Source organism: Salvelinus namaycush, chromosome 9 (assembly GCF_016432855.1).
Source record: "Salvelinus namaycush isolate Seneca chromosome 9, SaNama_1.0, whole genome shotgun sequence".
In the NCBI taxonomy this organism is placed as follows: domain Eukaryota; kingdom Metazoa; phylum Chordata; class Actinopteri; order Salmoniformes; family Salmonidae; genus Salvelinus; species Salvelinus namaycush.
Window position 1 is genome coordinate 21,001,889 of NC_052315.1, and position 17,362 is coordinate 21,019,250.

The window sequence follows — 17,362 nt, forward strand, 5'->3', positions numbered from 1 at the left end:
GACCACTCCCAATACTTTTTCTCAGAGCTACTTTGTTTGTTGTCAGTCTGTCTGAAGCGTGGTGGACTGGTTGGGTCTGTCCCAGTGAATAGGAGTTGGGTGGTTAGAGGGAACCAGAGACAGGGGAGGGATGTGCCCCTCGGCCCAGTCAGTCCCCTCAACGTTTCAATGGGTTGCATCACCCTGCCCCTGGCCCCTGACGCAGCTGGGAAGATGTCAGCTCTACTCTTACATCCCGGCTATCTCTCTCTCTTTTTTTATTTCTTTCTTTCTTCCACTGGCAGAGGATGTGCTGTAAGCCCTATTTGGGCTTCCATTGCTCATTTCTCAAAAGTCAGTTTTAGTCACACAGATACACAGAATTGTGGCCCACATAGCGTTTGACGAGCAAAGACCTACATTTGAAACAAGCCCTTCATTTTGACAATTGACATAATTATTCAGAACATATTTTTTCTTGATCAGTGATTTTGATCCTTATCTTATCTAATAGTAAAATAGGGCTTTGTGGAGAGTCAATGAGTTTTTTCTGAAATATTAACTAATAGAGTGTAGTGTCTAATGGAGAGCTGCCTCCTCTCCAGTGGTGGAAAAAGTACTCAGTTGTCATACTTGAGTAAAGTATACTTGAGTACCTTAATAGAAAATGACTCAAGTAAAAGTGAAAGTCACCAGGTAAAATACTACTTGAGTAAAAGTTGTAAAGTATTTGGTTTATATATACTTAAGTATCAAAAGTAAATGGATTTGCTAAAATGTACTTAAGTATCAAAAGTAAAAGTATAAACGATTTCAAATTCCTTATATTAAGCAAACCAGACGGCACAATTTTAAAAATGTATTTTTTGGCGGTTAGCCAGGTGCACACTCCAACACACAGACATAATTTACAAAGTATTTTTGTTTAGTGAGTCCGCCAGATCAGAGGCAGTAGGGATGACCAGGGATGTTCTCTTGATAAGTGTGTGAATTAGACCATTTTCCTGTCAAAATGTAACAAGTACTTTTGGGTGTCAGAGAAAATATATGGGGTAAAAAGTACATTATTTTCTTTAGGAATGTAGTGAAGTAAAAGTATAAATAGTTAAGTAAAGTACAGGTACCCCAAAGTAGTACTTTAAAGTATTTTTACCTAAGTACTTTACACCACTGCTCCTCTCTCTGTTCTCTCAGACTAATTTTGAGAGATTCAGTCTGTCAGGATCTGTGTTTGACACACAATTAAAACAACTCCCACAAGCTGGCCACAAAAAAAATGGACACACCCTGTTGCACAGCACAGTCCCCACACACTGTTTAAAACCTCCAGCAGGGAGAGAGCAATAGCACAGTCCCCGCTCACTGTTTAAAACCTCCAGCAGGGAGAGAGCAATAGCACAGTCCCCGCTCACTGTTTAAAACCTCCAGCAGGGAGAGAGCAATAGCACAGTCCCCGCTCACTGTTTAAAACCTCCAGCTGGGAGAGAGCAATAGCACAGTCCCCGCTCACTGTTTAAAACCTCCAGCTGGGAGAGAGCAATAGCACAGTCCCCGCTCACTGTTTAAAACCTCCAGCTGGGAGAGAGCAATAGCACAGTCCCCGCTCACTGTTTAAAACCTCCAGCTGGGAGAGAGCAATAGCACAGTCCCCACTCACTGTTTAAAACCTCCAGCTGGGAGAGAGCAATAGCACAGTCCCCGCTCACTGTTTAAAACCTCCAGCAGGGAGAGAGCAATAGCACAGTCCCTGCTCACTGTTTAAAACCTCCAGCTGGAAGAGAGCAATAGCACAGTCCCTGCTCACTGTTTAAAACCTCCAGCTGGGAGAGAGCAATAGCACAGTCCCCGCTCACTGTTTAAAACCTCCAGCTGGGAGAGAGCAATAGCACAGTCCCCGCTCACTGTTTAAAACCTCCAGCTGGGAGAGAGCAATAGCACAGTCCCTGCTCACTGTTTAAAACCTCCAGCAGGGAGAGAGCAATAGCACAGTCCCTGCTCACTGTTTAAAATCTCCAGCTGGGAGAGAGCAATAGCACAGTCCCCGCTCACTGTTTAAAACCTCCAGCTGGGAGAGAGCAATAGCACAGTCCCCGCTCACTGTTTAAAACCTCCAGCTGGGAGAGAGCAATAGCACAGTCCCCGCTCACTGTTTAAAACCTCCAGCTGGGAGAGAGCAATAGCACAGTCCCCGCTCACTGTTTAAAACCTCCAGCTGGGAGAGCCTGCTCATTGTTGTGTTTCTCCCCTCTTCCCATCTCTTTCCTCCCTGAAGTGTTGTTGTGTTGGTGTTTGGATGGGCTTGACTGGAGGTGGAGTGGAACACTTTAAACTCTATGGTCTGTTCATACTCTACACTCAGCCTTGATTCCTCTGTTTTATGTTTTATGTTGTTAGGTCAACTGTTTATATGGCGCCTGCTCTGAGTTCCCCTCACCTTAACCTGGGTGTGTCTGCTAACTGTGTTCAGTAAACAAGACTTTGTAGTTGTTCAGAGGTCAGACATGGAGTGCTGGGAGACGTACTGTAAGACAATGTACCCTGTCTGAAAAGGGAAACTAGGCAGAAACATAGAAAATATGTTTTTCTTTACAGAACATCATAACATTTTGGGACTTTTTCTAATTATTTTATGCAGCCTAAAATCGGGTGGAATCTGGATGAAGACATTTTCTCAGTGTACAGATTAGAGTTTCCTCTTGCTGCCTGTTTATTTCTATAGTTCAGGGTGGTTCAGGTGAGCATTGTTGATTTGGTATGAGTCACACCACCAAACTATCAGGTTTTTTACACTGTTGTGTGATCTTGTTGCATTGAAATTATATTATTTACACTAGTAGCAAGTAGCAACTTTGTCACCTGATGAAGGAGGAGAGTGAGATGGGTAGACCTGACTACTCTGCTTTTCCTGCAGTCTTTAACAGATGTTTCTACCAAATCTTTGTCCTAATGTTGTTTTTCTTCTGATGATTTCAGACTGCAATGCACAGGTCCATAAGGGCTGCAGAGAGCGTCTTCCTGTGTGTGTCCAGGTCAAAATGAAGGTAAGCTTGCCGTCAGCTGGCTACAACGCTACTTCGTTCAAACACATAGGAACAGAATGCATCTGTGCGGGATCAGTCTCTGTCTATTGTGAATGAATGGGTAACAGGCTTGTTAATGGCATTGATGTATTGTAATACCATACTGTATTTTTCAGCAGCAGAAGCAGCAAACGGTGCCAGATTCTGCGTCCATATCCGGAGTCATGTTGAGAAGTAAATGTAATATATTTATTTGTACAGTTCAGATGTACAGTTGAAGTTGGAAGTTTACATACACCTTAGCCAAGTACATTTAAACTCTGTTTTTCACAATTCCTGACATTTAATCCTAGTAAAAATTTCCTGGCATAGATCAGTTAGGATCACCACTTTATTTTAAGAATGTGAAATGTCAGAATAATAGTAGAATGATTTATTTCAGATTTTATTTCTTTCATCACATTCCTAGTGGGTCAGAAGTTTACATACACTCAATTAGTATTTGTTAGCATTGCCTTTAAATTGTTTAACTTGGGTCAAGCGTTTCGGGTAGCCTTCCACAAGATTCCCACAATAAGTTGGGTGAATTTTGGCCCATTCCTCCTGACAGAGCTGGTGTAACTGAGTCAGGTTTGTAGGCCTCCTTGCTCGCACACACTTTTTCAGTTCTGCTTTTTCAGTTCTGCCCACAAATTTTCTATAGGATTGAGGTCAGGGCTTTGTGATGGCCACTCTAATACCTTGACTTTGTTTTCCTTAAGCCATTTTGCCACAACTTTGGAAGTTTGCTTGGGGTCATTGTCCATTTGGAAGACCCATTTGCGACCAAGCTTTAACTTCCTGACTGATGTCTTGAGATGTTGCTTCAATATATCCACATAATTTTCCATCCTCATGATGCCATCTATTTTGTGAAGTGCACCAGTCCCTCCTGCAGCAAAGCACCCCCACAACATGATGTTGCCACCCCCGTGCTTCACGGTTGGATGGTGTTCTTCGGCTTGCAAGCCTCCCACTTTTTCCTCCAAACATAACGATGATCATTATGGCCAAACAGTTCTATTTTTGTTTCATCAGACCAGAGGACATTTCTCCAAAAAGTACGATCTTTGTCCCCGTGTACAGTTGCAAACCGTAGTCTGGCTTTTTTTATTGCGGTTTTGGAGCGGTGGCTTCTTCCTTGCTGAGCGGCCTTTTAGGTTATGTCGATATAGGACTCGTTTTACTGTGGATATAGATACTTTTGTAGACAGACCTTGTCTCCTTCCTGAGCGGTATGACGTCTGTGTGGTCCCATGGTGTTTATACTTGCGTACTATTGTTTGTTCAGATGAACGTGGTACCTTCAGGCATTTGGAATGAACTTCCGACTTCAACCTTATGTCTGTCTCAATCTATGCAATGTTAATATTTCCCCCCAAAAAATCCCAAGTACTGTATTTGTTTTTATGTACAGTATATTTGTATTTATTTGACTTTGTGCATGTAGAATTCCTGATATCCTTATGAGTTCTACTACTCTACATGCTAACGGTATTTGTGTGATCAGCTACATCATCGACATCGTCTCGGGAGCGTCCGTGGTCTGCCATCTTGTCCCCTGATGACCAGGCCATGGTTACGCTGGCAGCGGTGGTGCCTCGCCGGAATCACAGCATCCTCCCCTTTAACAAAAGCAACCTGTCCAAGAGCATCTCCATCAGCAACATCGCAGGGTGAGACACAACGCCACTCAATCACCAACCAACTCACTATCGCCCCTTACATACTCGGGTTGTACAAATGATGTACATTTTCATGCTGACACATTCAACAACAATACTGTGTACTCACAAGTGTTGTGTCAAATGCATTGTGCATCAATTGTACAACCAGAGTGTATACACAACTTATGTTGTAACAGTCCCTCCTTCACTAACTCTGTTTCTCTCTTCCACCCTGTATGTCTGTCTGTCTGTCTGTCCATGCAGGCCATTGATGGATGAGATGCCACTGAAGGGCCTGAAGTACCTGTCCCAGTCCACAGACTCACTGCACAAGACCTCCAAGGTCAATGAGTCCACTGAGTCTCTCACTGATGAAGGTAAGGTAGTGAGCTGGAGAGTTATCGCTGTGACAGAGCCTGTATTTGCTGTACTCTCTTTGTAGGGATCGGTTCAAAGGAGTGAGCAAATATGACATGTTCAGATTTCCTCTGTTTTCAGCTGTTGTTTTGCATGACTTTGTATTGGTTCCCTTTACAGCATATGTGAGTGTAGGAGAGAACATGTATGCTTACAGTACATACAGTATAGCCACTCCTGCCGTCCATACTAACTGTTCCTGTGTGTGTTATGTGTGTTGTCCTAGGGACTGAGATGATGGACAGCCAGCTGATGGGAGAGTTTGAGGCAGAGTCTAAGGATCTTGAGGCAGACTCCTGGACCTTCACTGTGGACAAGAAGTATGTGAAGGGGCTCAAGAAGGAGGTGGTCAAGAGACAGGACGTCATCTATGGTAGGAGGGCAACTCTCCCAATCCCACTCATTCCTTCATATGTTCCCATCCTTTGTTTCAGTCAAACAATTTATTTGAGAAATTACAACATACTTTTTACACTACATTACACTTCTACCCTACCCAGGCCCTATTGCTTCTGCTAAATTTAAGACCCGGCCCTGACCGAAGCCTGAAATCAAGCCTGCTTGGGCTGCTCTGCACATGGCAACTCTGTGTTTGAGTATCCATAGCAACGGCTCTGCTTGGGCTGCTCTGCTCAATGAAGAGACATGAGTAGCTGTTAGCTACTTTTTCGTCACTCAACTCTGACAAAACTCACGGAACATTTTTATTTTCTGTAAAATAATCTCTCTTGTCTTATATTTGACGAGGTTGAAGCACTTCCGACGCCATGTTATGATCTTAATCATATATGACTGTACTGCGCAGCACAGCACGCGTAAATGTTCAGCTTCTAATTGTTAGTGATCAATTTAGTCCTGATGTATAATGTCGGGGCGTTGGACTCGGGTCGGTTAGCAGAGCTCAACCCCCACCCCAATCAAAGTTGCCCATCCCTGAAATACATGGAGTACACAGTGCAATGAAGTGCTTACTTGCATGTTCACATATAAACTTGCATATAGAATCCCTATTAATTTAATAGGATATCTGTGGGACTAATAGTAAAGATTTGTCCTTTTTACTTCTAAAATGTATTACCTTTTAATGTGGCATAAACACAACCAGTCATCATGTTCTCATCTGATTGTCAAACAATCACTTCAATAGGTTCCTGTAAGCCTGTCTACTCGAAAATCATTCCTACATCCATACACTGCACTGTGCACCCGCCATTTGATGAGTGGAAAGAGACATCTGTTAAGGCGCCCGCATACTAGGTCCACTTTGCTCCTAGCAGAACTCAGCTAGGCGAAGCGAACGTCTGTGCCTCGCATACTCCCTTAAAAGACCTTTGCTTGAAAAATGAGAAAAAAGCGGCAACATTACTGTTTGTGCCTCTTGAGATGCCGTAGCAACAACAAATAAATACATATTTATTAATCAAGAAATCTGTAATAAATGTTGATGTTCTTGCCGAGGAGGTCTTAGTCGCTTAATTTTACATCAAACTAAGATGTTCGGTGCATTATTTCTCGTGAAAACATCTGCATGAAAACTAGTCGTCTCTTGTTGAATGACAACAAACACTTCATTGAAGAATCCCGTTCATAGTTCCCACTCCTACTAAGAGTATTATTGTTGAACAATCACCAACGAAGGGGCGTAGACTTCGTCTACCGGACTTCGTCTACCGGACTTCGACTTTCAAGAAAAAAAATGATGTTCGAACAGCCGAGAAAACCCTGCTGAACACCAACACCAACAAAAACCCAGTGGTGGAAAAAGTACCCAATTTACATTATTGAATAAAAGTAATGATACCTTAACAGAAAATGACTCAAGTAAAAGTGAAAATCACCCAGTAAAATACTACATGAGTAAAAGTATAAAAGTATTTGGTTTTAAATGTACCTATGTATCAAAAGTAAAAGTATAAATCACAAAAAATTACTTATATTAAGCAAACCAGACGATACGATTTTCTTCTCTGTTTTTTTTACGGATAGCCAGAGGCACAGTTCAACACTCAGACATAATTTACGAACAAGCATTTGTGTTTAGTGAGTCTGCCAGATCAGAGGCAGTAGGGATGACCAGGGATGTTCTCTTGATATGTGTGTGCATTAGATAATTTTCCTGTCCTGCTAAGCATTGAAAATGTAACAAGTACTTTTGGGTGTCAGGGAAAATGTAAGGAGTAAAAAGTACATTATTTTCTTTCGGAATGTAGTGGAGTAAAAGTAAAAGTTGTCAAAAATATTACTAGTAAAGTACAGGTACCCCAAAAAACTACTTAAGTAGTACGTTAAAGTATTTTTACTTAGGTACTTTACACCACTGCAAAAATGACACAAAATGTTTTCATAATGTATGCGCTGTTTGGACTGGGAAGCATGCGACAGGCTTTACAAAACACCCCAACATGTAATGAATGACATTCAGTGATGGTCATTCATTAGACTTAACCTGAATGGATGGGTCCACTGCTGTCCGTGTGCATCTCCATCTTGGCCACTCACCTCTACCTTCGCAAAATGCCACCATTGTCGTCGAACCACACCGCATTTCGAACCACACGTTCTTTTCATGCGACTGACATGTGGTAATGATAAATAAGTGTAATAGCTGACAGTTTATTTGCATCTTTGTTTAATTATTGTGATAGGGTCATGTAACCGGTACGGCGTATCCCCACTAGTTATTTTGACGGTACTCTGTACCGGACCGTACCAGCTTACTTTCACCCTGGGGTTAAACACAATGTGTGGGTGTTGTTAATTGGGATTTTGCACTATAACCCACTCTCTACTTCTCCCTCCTACCCTTCCCTTCCTGTCTCTCTGCAGAGCTGGTCCAGACAGAGATGCACCACGTACGGACGCTGAGGATCATGTCTGAGGTGTACAGTAAGGGCCTGCAGAAGGAGTTGCAGCTGGAGGCCCTGACGGTGGAGCGGGTGTTCCCCATGCTGGATGAACTCCTGGACCTACACACAGACTTCTTCACACACCTCCTGGAGCGCAAGAGGGAGTCTTCAATCGAAGGTCGGGATGACGGGAGCTTCCTCATCCACAAGATAGGAGACGTCCTTGTCTCACAGGTTAGCAGGGGGAGACTGTTTGTCGGCATGAGGGGTTTAGTGATCGTTGTGGAGATGTTGTGCAAATGTTGACTAGTAGACTAACCTGTAAGTTAATCTTAGATGGGTTGTCTGGTCTTCAGTTCTCAGGGCCCAATGCGGACCGCATGAAGAAAGTCTACGGGAAATTCTGCAGTCGCCACAACGAGGCAGTTAACTTTTATAAGGAGCTTCACACCAAAGACAAACGCTTCCAAGCCTTCATTAAGGTAACTAACTGCTCTTTGTTGTACATGGTTATACCCTCTACAACCACTGTGATTATTAGTATTTGACCCTGCTGGTCATCTATAAAAATTGTGAACACCATGTTCTGTTATAATCTCCACCCGGCACAGCCAAAAGAGGACTGGCCACCCCTCATAGCCTGGTTCATCTCTAGGTTTCTTCTGCTTGCTGTTTGCTTGCTTGCTGTTTGGGGTTTTAGGCTGGGTTTCTGTACAGCACTTTGTGACATCAGCTGATGTAAGAAGGGCTTTATAAATACATTTGATTGATTATAAGCAGTATGAAAAATGTAACTTTTTCCACCAGGTGGTGCCACTACACTGTTGTAATTTTATTGCATAAACCTGCAGTTGTTTGAAACAGAATATTGATATCTGAATTGGATCGGTCTGTTTTTCAGAAAAAGATGAGCAGCACAATCGTCCGAAGACTAGGCATTCCAGAGTGTATCTTATTAGTGACACAGCGAATAACCAAGTACCCCGTGCTACTACAGAGGATACTGCATCACACCAAAGGTGAGGCCTGGTGTTCTCTATTCCTTGAATGGCACTCGTACACTTACTTTGTGAGAAAGAGTGGTGATGTCTCTCCCTCTGTGTGTGCTGAAGTGACATGCAGGTCTTCTTTCCCTGATGCAGAGAATGAGGAAGACCATGACGATATAACCCAGGCTCTGAGGCTGGTGAAGGAGATTCTAAATGCAGTGGACAACAAGGTGAACGAACACGACAAGAAGAAACGGTTGAAAGAAGTGTACAGTCGTACGGACAGCAAGTCCATTCAGAGGATGAAGAGTGGCCAGATGTTTGCACGGGAAGACCTGGTGAGAGGCAGGAGGCTGCTGCATGATGGACCACTGCAGCTCAAGAACTCTGCAGGCAGACTAAAGGGTACGGGATCAGCCTTGTTTATCTCTGTCTCAGTCGCCTTCTCTGTCTCTCGCTAGGTTTCTCTTTCTTTCTCATTCCCTCTCTCCCTCTCCTTCTATTTTTTTTTCACTCTTTCTGTCCTCAATTTCTCTCACTCTCTCCCATTCTCACCTCCCCCTCCCTCTCTTGCCCATCCCTCTTCTCCACCCTCCCTCCGTCCTCCACTGATCCTGAACCTTTGTTATTTTCCTCAGATGTCCAGGCCATGCTGCTGTCCGACGTGTTTGTGTTCCTCCAGGAGAAAGACCAAAAATATGTCTTTGCCTCACTGGTATGTTATTTTTGTTTTTCCCAGCTCAATGTTTCATATGTACCACACTTTGTAGAGAGCTGTGCCCACTTCATGTTAGTTTACACCAAGTTTAGCTTTCTGTGCTGTTATAACACCAGTCCTTCAAGGTTTATCCAGCTCTATTAATATTGTGCCTCGCAAGGCCGTTGCATTCTAGATGTACATTTTAATGAAGCAGTATATTGGCTTGGTTACACTCTTTGTAGAATCTTATCTTGCAGTTTTTTACCATTCACTTACGTTTGGAGTTTTCATTCAGCTCCTCTTTCCTTGGGCTTTACATTGAATTTCCCTATAGTAGCTTCCATAGAAACCTCCCACTGGTCTATACATCCTTCAATAAAAACCTGGTCTATACATCCTTCAATAGAAACCTGGTCTATACATCCTTCAATAGAAACCTTGTCTATACATCCTTCAATAGAAACCTGGTCTATACATCCTTCAATAGAAATCTTGTCTATACACCCTTCAATAGTAACCTGGTCTATACACCCTTCAATAGAAACCTGGTCTATACACCCTTCAATAGAAACCTGGTCTATACACCCTTCAATAGAAACCTGGTCTATACACACTTCAATAGAAACCTGGTCTATACACACTTCAATAGAAACCTGGTCAATACATCCTTTCACCTCCATTCTCCCTCTCTCTCTCTCTCTCTCTCTCTCTCTCTCTCTCTTTCCTCTCACTCCATTCTTCCCTCTTTCTTTCCCCTCCATCCACGCTCTCCCGTCCCTCAGGACCAGCGGTCCACGGTGATCTCCCTGCAGAAGCTGATTGTGCGTGAGGTGGCTAATGAGGAGAGGGGTCTGTTCCTGATCACAGCGGGGATAGAGAAGCCAGAGATGGTGGAGGTGCTGGCCAGCACCAAGGAGGAACGCAACACCTGGATGCAGCTCATACAGGACGCCATGCACTCCATGTGAGTCAGTTAGACAGGAACACACATAGAAATATAATGACTAGAATGGGGAAAACCAATCAGACCACAGCAATTTGATTATAACAAAAAATATCTGTAATTCTATACAAATTGTGTACCCACAGATACACAAATATATACGTAGAACATGTTTGTTTTATACTACACATGCAGTGTAAATGGTTTGATTGATGGAGGATTGTGTGTGTTAACAGAGAGAAGGATGATGATGAGGGAATCCCCAGTGAGACCGAGGAAGACAAGAGACTGCTAGAGACCAAAGCACGGGAGATTAGAGGTAAAACCTGTTCTGTTTTTTCATCAAATACTGTATAACCTGATGGATATCCTCTGTCAGTGTTGTGTATGACAGGTATTAACCACAGTGTGCGTCTCTGTTCCTCTCAGAGCTGCTGAGGAAGAAGGATGAGCAGATCATGAGTCTATTGGAGGAGAAGGTGAAGGTGTTCAGGGAAATGTGTGAGGGTGGCAGCAGACCAGCAGAGGAGACCAGACCAACCCAGTCTATCAGGACCAGAATGCTGTTTAGAGCCACCCCAGATGACATCACCAAGGGAGAGCCCATCATGAAGGATGCCCTGAGGGAAGGTGAGTCAGAGTGGACGGTCCTCGGGCAGAGACCACACACAACACAGATGACCCTTTATTCATTCAGTGCTCACCTATTGAATTACCTCGACACATGGCCAACCAGTGATTTGCCCCTAAAGACACACAGGACCAATCAGAAACAATCAGGAAATTACCCGAAAATACCCCTAATATAATATAATGCCGGTAGCAGCTGAAAGACCAAGGCAGACAGATTACAGAATACTGCCGAAAACTCATTATTGGCTAAAGCCAGAGTGATATATGGTTACTTGTCATAGTTATTTATATCAGCGTTTTCTCTCTGTAGACAGTGATGGAATTAATGCATAAGCATACAAATGGACTGCTTTAACGCTGCAGGTTGAGTAATGAGCCAGATATTGATATTTTTTCTCCTGGTTCCCTTAGAAACCCAGTTTATGGAGGTCTGTCCGGGTTTCTTCAACTACCTAGAGTAGTGTGTGTAGTCGTTACTGAAATCATACAGTATGGTGTGTGTACATGTAGCCATAAAAGGGTCACAAGACCTGGCAAATAGTAATAAAAAACAACACACAACTGTGAATGATTTTATGTCACGTTACTGCAAGAATGCAGCACGAGAGTGCAGGACCTATCCTTATGTGTGTAATTTGTGTGTGTGTTTCAGTGGAGACTCTCCATGTGCTGGTGAATGGAAGTCTGGGCGGGGCCGTGGGGCAGCAGGTGTCCAGTACCCAGGATGCATCAGGGGGCAGTGTGGGGCCGGTGTGTCTGCCTCGCCGCGCTGAGACCTTCGGAGGCTTCGACAGCCACCAGATGAACATCTCCAAGAGTAAGGACACATCACCCACTCCAACTCCTCTCCCTATGTACCCTGACTGTCATACTGTAGCTGAGCTGTGGGATAAAGGTCTCTTTTTATTCCAGACGGAGAGAAAGAAGAGGGGGATGACTCATTAGACCTTCGGAGGACTGAGTCAGACGGCGTGTTAAAGAAGGTAATTACAGTAACTGTACATCTCAGAGGTGTATGTGTGTGAGTCACAGCAAAGGAATGAAAGGAACAGAGAAATGCTTGTAGACCAGCTTAGACACACACACACACACACACACACACACACACACACACACACACACACACACACACACACACACACACACACTTTGTTCATTAACTCCTGGCTATTCTTTATAACTATTATTTCCTAACCAATGCCATCAGGAAGGATTTAATCTTGCCTGTGACTCAGTAGGCCTGGTCCAGTCCCCCATCACCACCACTGACATTAACAGACAGACATTATCCCAGCCCGAGGCCCTGGGCTGGCTGAGCTGAGCTGGTCCATATTAATAAGGCTCCATTAGGCTAGGTGATGCCCCCGGGCTGGGCTGAAATGTGTGGGAGTAGTGCTGTGCTTTTAATGCCTACAATCTCCTCTGCTCAGGCCTCCCCGGCAGGCAGGTGGGCTCAATCTCTTCCTTTGAGGGGGTGATTAACATGACCCCTCGCTTCAGCAGCTCTGTTAATATCTCAGTAACTAACTGCAGCTGTACTTGTCTTCTTCCACAGGGGGGCAACAACAACCTACTGCTGCTGCTCAAGAGGAACAGTGAGGTAGGTCTGACTCCAACGCTATGTTACACTACCAGCATACTGTACATCCTTGGCTGACTGGCTGACTGACTGACTGACTGGCTGACTGGCTGCGTGAGCGAGGCATCACTACCTGTTCCCACAGACAGGCCTCTAGTTGCTGCTGTACTGTATTATGTTATTTCATAGGAAGTATATTATTGTGTGTATGTTCCTACTGTGTAACCATACACAGGTACATGTTTATGATCTCTCTTCTTGTCTTATAATGTAGCAGGTCCTCCAGAGTGTCACACACCTCCATGACCTCCTCAGCACACTGCAGGTATATCCACTTCTCCTCTCTTTCATACAATGTTCTCCTCGCTTCTTCCCGTTTCCTCTCCTCTTATGTTAGATAAATCACGCAGAGCTGTTAAAAAGCACACTGACATACAAAAACTGTCCATTAGTATGGATGTCAATACAACTTAATGTGTTTATAACCGTTGTTACTGTCCTCCTGCAGGCAGTGGTGGTGCAGCAGGACACCTTCATCGAGGACCAGCGTCATGCTCTGGCTGAGCGGCCAGCCTCGCGCCACTCCTCCACCTCCTCCCTTTCCTCCTCCTCCTCACGGCCCAACTCCCTGATTGAGCAGGAGAAACAGCGCAGCCTGGAGAAGCAGAGGCAGGAGGTGGCCAACCTGCAGCGCCAGCAGGTGGCCCACGCTGATGAGAGGAGGAGGAGGGAGAGGGAGTGGGAGGTGAGGGAGTCGGGGCTGGGCGACAGGGAGGTGCAGGTGAAGGAGCAGGAGGAGGAGACAGTAAAGAGGCGTAGGCAGATGGAGGAGGAGAGGAAGGAGCTGCTAAGGAGGAAGGAGGAGTACCAGAGGGATCTGGAGAGGCTGAGGGACGCCCAGAGGAAGCTGGACAGAGACAAGGAGACGCTGCAGCGGGAGGCTGAGATGGTGGAGCAGATGAAGAAAGCCGAGGTGAGCTGGATCGGTCGACACGGTTCTCAAAGAGGGATACTGCTCACTGGTCTCTGTCTGTTACCTTACATTACAGAAATCAAATAACTATTATGTAACAAAATGTAACCACAATGGACTGACTACACATGTAGCTATGTAATGAAGGCCTTTAAATAACCCTTTACCTACCGCTTACCATAACCACCTGGGCTCAAGCCTAAGCTTCTAATCCTAAAACAGCTCAACCTTGACTCCTAGACATAATCTCTTCCTTCAAGTCAGATTCCATCATTAAGTTGCTGTGAGGCTTAACTGCCTACTTGTTGTTGTATGGTTTGGTTTGATCTGTAGGTAGAGCAGGCACACAGGACCCAGCGGACGCCCTCCACCACCTCAGAGGAGTCCATGAAGTTTCAGAGCTCCACCTCTCTGGATAAAGAGCCTGGAGGAGGGGAGGCAGAGCTCTCCTCCTCCCCCGCCACCAAAGAACCCTTCCTCAGGATGGGCTCCAAGAGGAAAGGGAAGAACCTGAACCCCTTCTCCTCCTCGTCCTCTTCCTCCAACGCCAGCTCCAAGGCCCAGAGCAGCACAGAGGGCCAGAACCAAATCCCTAACCGCCTGATGAAGATGGCCAAGACCAAGGACAAGGAGAAGAAGAAGAAGAAAGGGAAGGGGCAGCAATCACAGCCAGGTACCAGTAGCACCAGCCAGGTACCAGTAGCACCAGCCAGGTACCAGTAGCACCAGCCAGGTACCAGTAGCACCAGCCAGGTACCAGTAGCACCAGCCAGGTACCAGTAGCACCACATATCTTTGTAAGGAAAAGAGAGCCATGGGAAAAGTTGAGTTACCTGTGCTAGGCGCTATACACTGAGTGTACAAAACATTAAGAACACCTGCTCTTTTCATGATAGACTGACCAGGTGAATCCAGGTGAAAACTATGATCCTTTATTGATGTCACTTGTTAAATCCACTTCAATCAGTGTAGATGAAGGGGAGGAGACAGGTAAAAAAAAAAAATGTTTAAGCCTTGAGACAATTAAGATATGGATTATGTATGTGACAGTGTGCCTTTCAGAGGGTGATTGGGCAAGGCAAAATATTTAAGTGCTTTTGAACAGGGTATGGTAGTTGGTGCCAGGCGCTCTGATTTGTGTCAAAATGCAGTTCTTGACACGAAGGGTTTTTCACACTCAACAGTTTCCTGTGTGTATCAAGAATGGTCCACCACCCAAAGGACATCCAGCCAACTTGACACAACTATAGAAAGCATTGGAGTCAACATGGGCCAGCATCCCTGTGGAACGCTTTCTACACCTTGTGGAATCCATGCCCCGACAAATTGAGGCTGTTCTGATGGCGAAAGGGGGGAGAGGTTCCTTATGTTTGGTATACCCGGTGTATAAGGGATGTTGTTACAGTCTAACTAAAGTATATGTCTGTCTTTCTTCTCCACAGATCCTGAAAACACTGGGGGCACAGAGCCTCAGGGCGACGGAAAGATCTTCTTCTGCTGATCCCTCTGTCATCCACTATCCCACAATGCCCCACACTCACTGCATCAACTGACTGCCAGACCATGTAGTAGTGTGGCCAGATAGACATGCACCCCATTGACATACTGTACCCTACCCACTGACCTGGACCTGGAGGGGTCGGCCATGGCCATGGACAGGATGTACAGCTTGAGCACTTCCTGTGAACTTATTACGGAACCATGCAGACACTTCCCGCTTAGTTGCCACTGAATTGTCAAGGTGTAACTTTTGGATGAAGATAATTCGGGTTTGATTCTGTGGTGAAGCTGCAAGTCTGCTGTGGCATGGATTGGATTGGTATGCATGGGTTGGTTACTTTGGTGTTTGATAGTGTTCAGAAATGATTTGGACCGTTTCAGGAATTTTACCATGGCTAGAAGAAGATTTAGCATTCATGAAGTATACAGTAGCTGACATTTGTTTTCTATGTGAAGGGAAGATTTAACAGAGCAGGTGTCGTAGGGGAGTGACTGTGGTAGAATGTTCTGCATTTCACAAATTCAAGTATACCCTAATAGCCAATATGACAAAAGAGAGCATACAGTACACCCTATTCAACAATTCCAGTTGAGTGAGTAAAGCTTATGTAATAGTGTTTATTGACATACTTCTAAAGGTATTGCTTAACACTGGGCCCCATAATGCTTCGTTCCCGCCTGTAAGGAACTACAGCCTCATTTCTCCCATCAGCACTACATCAGTTGTAAAGAAAGGCAACTCACGGCTAGAGAAGACATGACTAACCACAGAGTCCGAGTTGTGAGAAGAGGATGAATGAGTCTGGGAGAAACGGAAAACAAGACAAGCCAAAGAAAGAGAAAGAATAGCTTGTAATGGAGGAGAGAAAAGAGAGAGAGAGAGAGAGAGAGATGAGTGACGAAGAGGAAGAGCTGAAGAGAGTGTGTAAGGAAGCGAAACTCAAAGACATAGTGGCTGACTTGCTTTTGTCGCTATTGTCCACTTTGCAATTGAATATAATGATGATAAACTGTTAGACGCTACGGTTCCAGCTGACTGAATGGGTAGAAGAAACATTTGCGGTACATGTTTCTATTCCTCCACTGCACACTTGAGTTTGAATTTGTGAACCCTTTTATTTGTCAATCACTGCAATGCAATACTGGCACAGGGTTTGAAGTTGATGATAATATTCACTCTGTTACAAGTGGCAAGACTTCCTGCTTTACAATGAGTGACAATCATTCAATATACACAGACTAAATCGAAATCCAGACTGATTAAGGGATATCTATCTCACAAGAATGGATTTACAGAAACAAAAATTCTGATTACATTTTTGGGTAATATTTTAATGCTGATATTGGAATAGATGAATCTAGCCCTGACCAACCATTCCCATTGGAATTACACTGATACTGTATATCTGCCTGCAGGACAGGCTGTTCGTCTATTAGTAAAACCAAACCAAACCTTTCCTCTGTACAAAACCCCATATTTCCCTATTTTCCCTGCAGTCTGCTCTAGTATTGGTAGCCTGTGGTACCACAAGCTCTCTTGTGCCTCTCAAATAGTCCAGAATAATTAATGTCCCTGTATTTTCTTCATTTATATTTTTCCGTCCATGCTCCAGTCTTGGGTTTTGATCCATATAACCAGGGGTGCATTATGCGTAATATTTCAGTTTTGTCGTTTCTCTTTACTGCTGATGAGCAGAATTTAAAATGAAAGCACAGCAAAGTCCTCTTCTGACTCTGTAAAGCTGAAATATGGTGCTAATCATCAGTCACATAGGCTGTGTTTACACCCAATTCTGATCTTTTTATCACTAATTGGTCTTTTGACTAATCAGATCAGCTCCAAAAAATATATATGGTCTGATGGGTAAAAATACAAATTAGTGGAAAAAATATCAGAATTAGGTTGCCTGTGTAAATGCAGCCTAACTGTTCTGCTTCTTCTTGTCTGTGTTGGTTTATCTTGTTTTGACCATCAGATGGCGCTGTGGCAATCTTCATAATTCACCACCACTATCTACTCTGTGGGATTTGTCATCTTGATATTTCACAACAATTCCCCCTGGTCATATATATGCAA

At 44.3% G+C, this 17,362-nt stretch overlaps 1 protein-coding gene across 1 annotated transcript in view; it reads left to right on the forward strand.

The window, feature by feature from the left end:
- The window catches only part of LOC120053812 (A-kinase anchor protein 13-like), a 64,662-nt gene extending 49,323 nt beyond the window's left edge, over positions 1–15,339 (forward strand). The window contains exons 15-34 of the mRNA XM_039001072.1: positions 2,953–3,020; positions 3,176–3,239; positions 4,549–4,714; positions 4,970–5,082; positions 5,349–5,495; positions 7,949–8,202; positions 8,325–8,450; positions 8,870–8,987; positions 9,111–9,362; positions 9,596–9,672; positions 10,440–10,621; positions 10,837–10,919; positions 11,030–11,230; positions 11,886–12,050; positions 12,146–12,216; positions 12,789–12,833; positions 13,087–13,137; positions 13,321–13,785; positions 14,119–14,458; positions 15,228–15,339. Coding sequence (XP_038857000.1) covers positions 2,953–3,020; positions 3,176–3,239; positions 4,549–4,714; positions 4,970–5,082; positions 5,349–5,495; positions 7,949–8,202; positions 8,325–8,450; positions 8,870–8,987; positions 9,111–9,362; positions 9,596–9,672; positions 10,440–10,621; positions 10,837–10,919; positions 11,030–11,230; positions 11,886–12,050; positions 12,146–12,216; positions 12,789–12,833; positions 13,087–13,137; positions 13,321–13,785; positions 14,119–14,458; positions 15,228–15,286 — 3,047 coding nt within the window. The 3' untranslated portion in view covers positions 15,287–15,339. The remainder of the gene's footprint in view (positions 1–2,952; positions 3,021–3,175; positions 3,240–4,548; positions 4,715–4,969; positions 5,083–5,348; positions 5,496–7,948; positions 8,203–8,324; positions 8,451–8,869; positions 8,988–9,110; positions 9,363–9,595; positions 9,673–10,439; positions 10,622–10,836; positions 10,920–11,029; positions 11,231–11,885; positions 12,051–12,145; positions 12,217–12,788; positions 12,834–13,086; positions 13,138–13,320; positions 13,786–14,118; positions 14,459–15,227) is intronic.
- Positions 15,340–17,362: the final 2,023 nt, after the last annotated feature.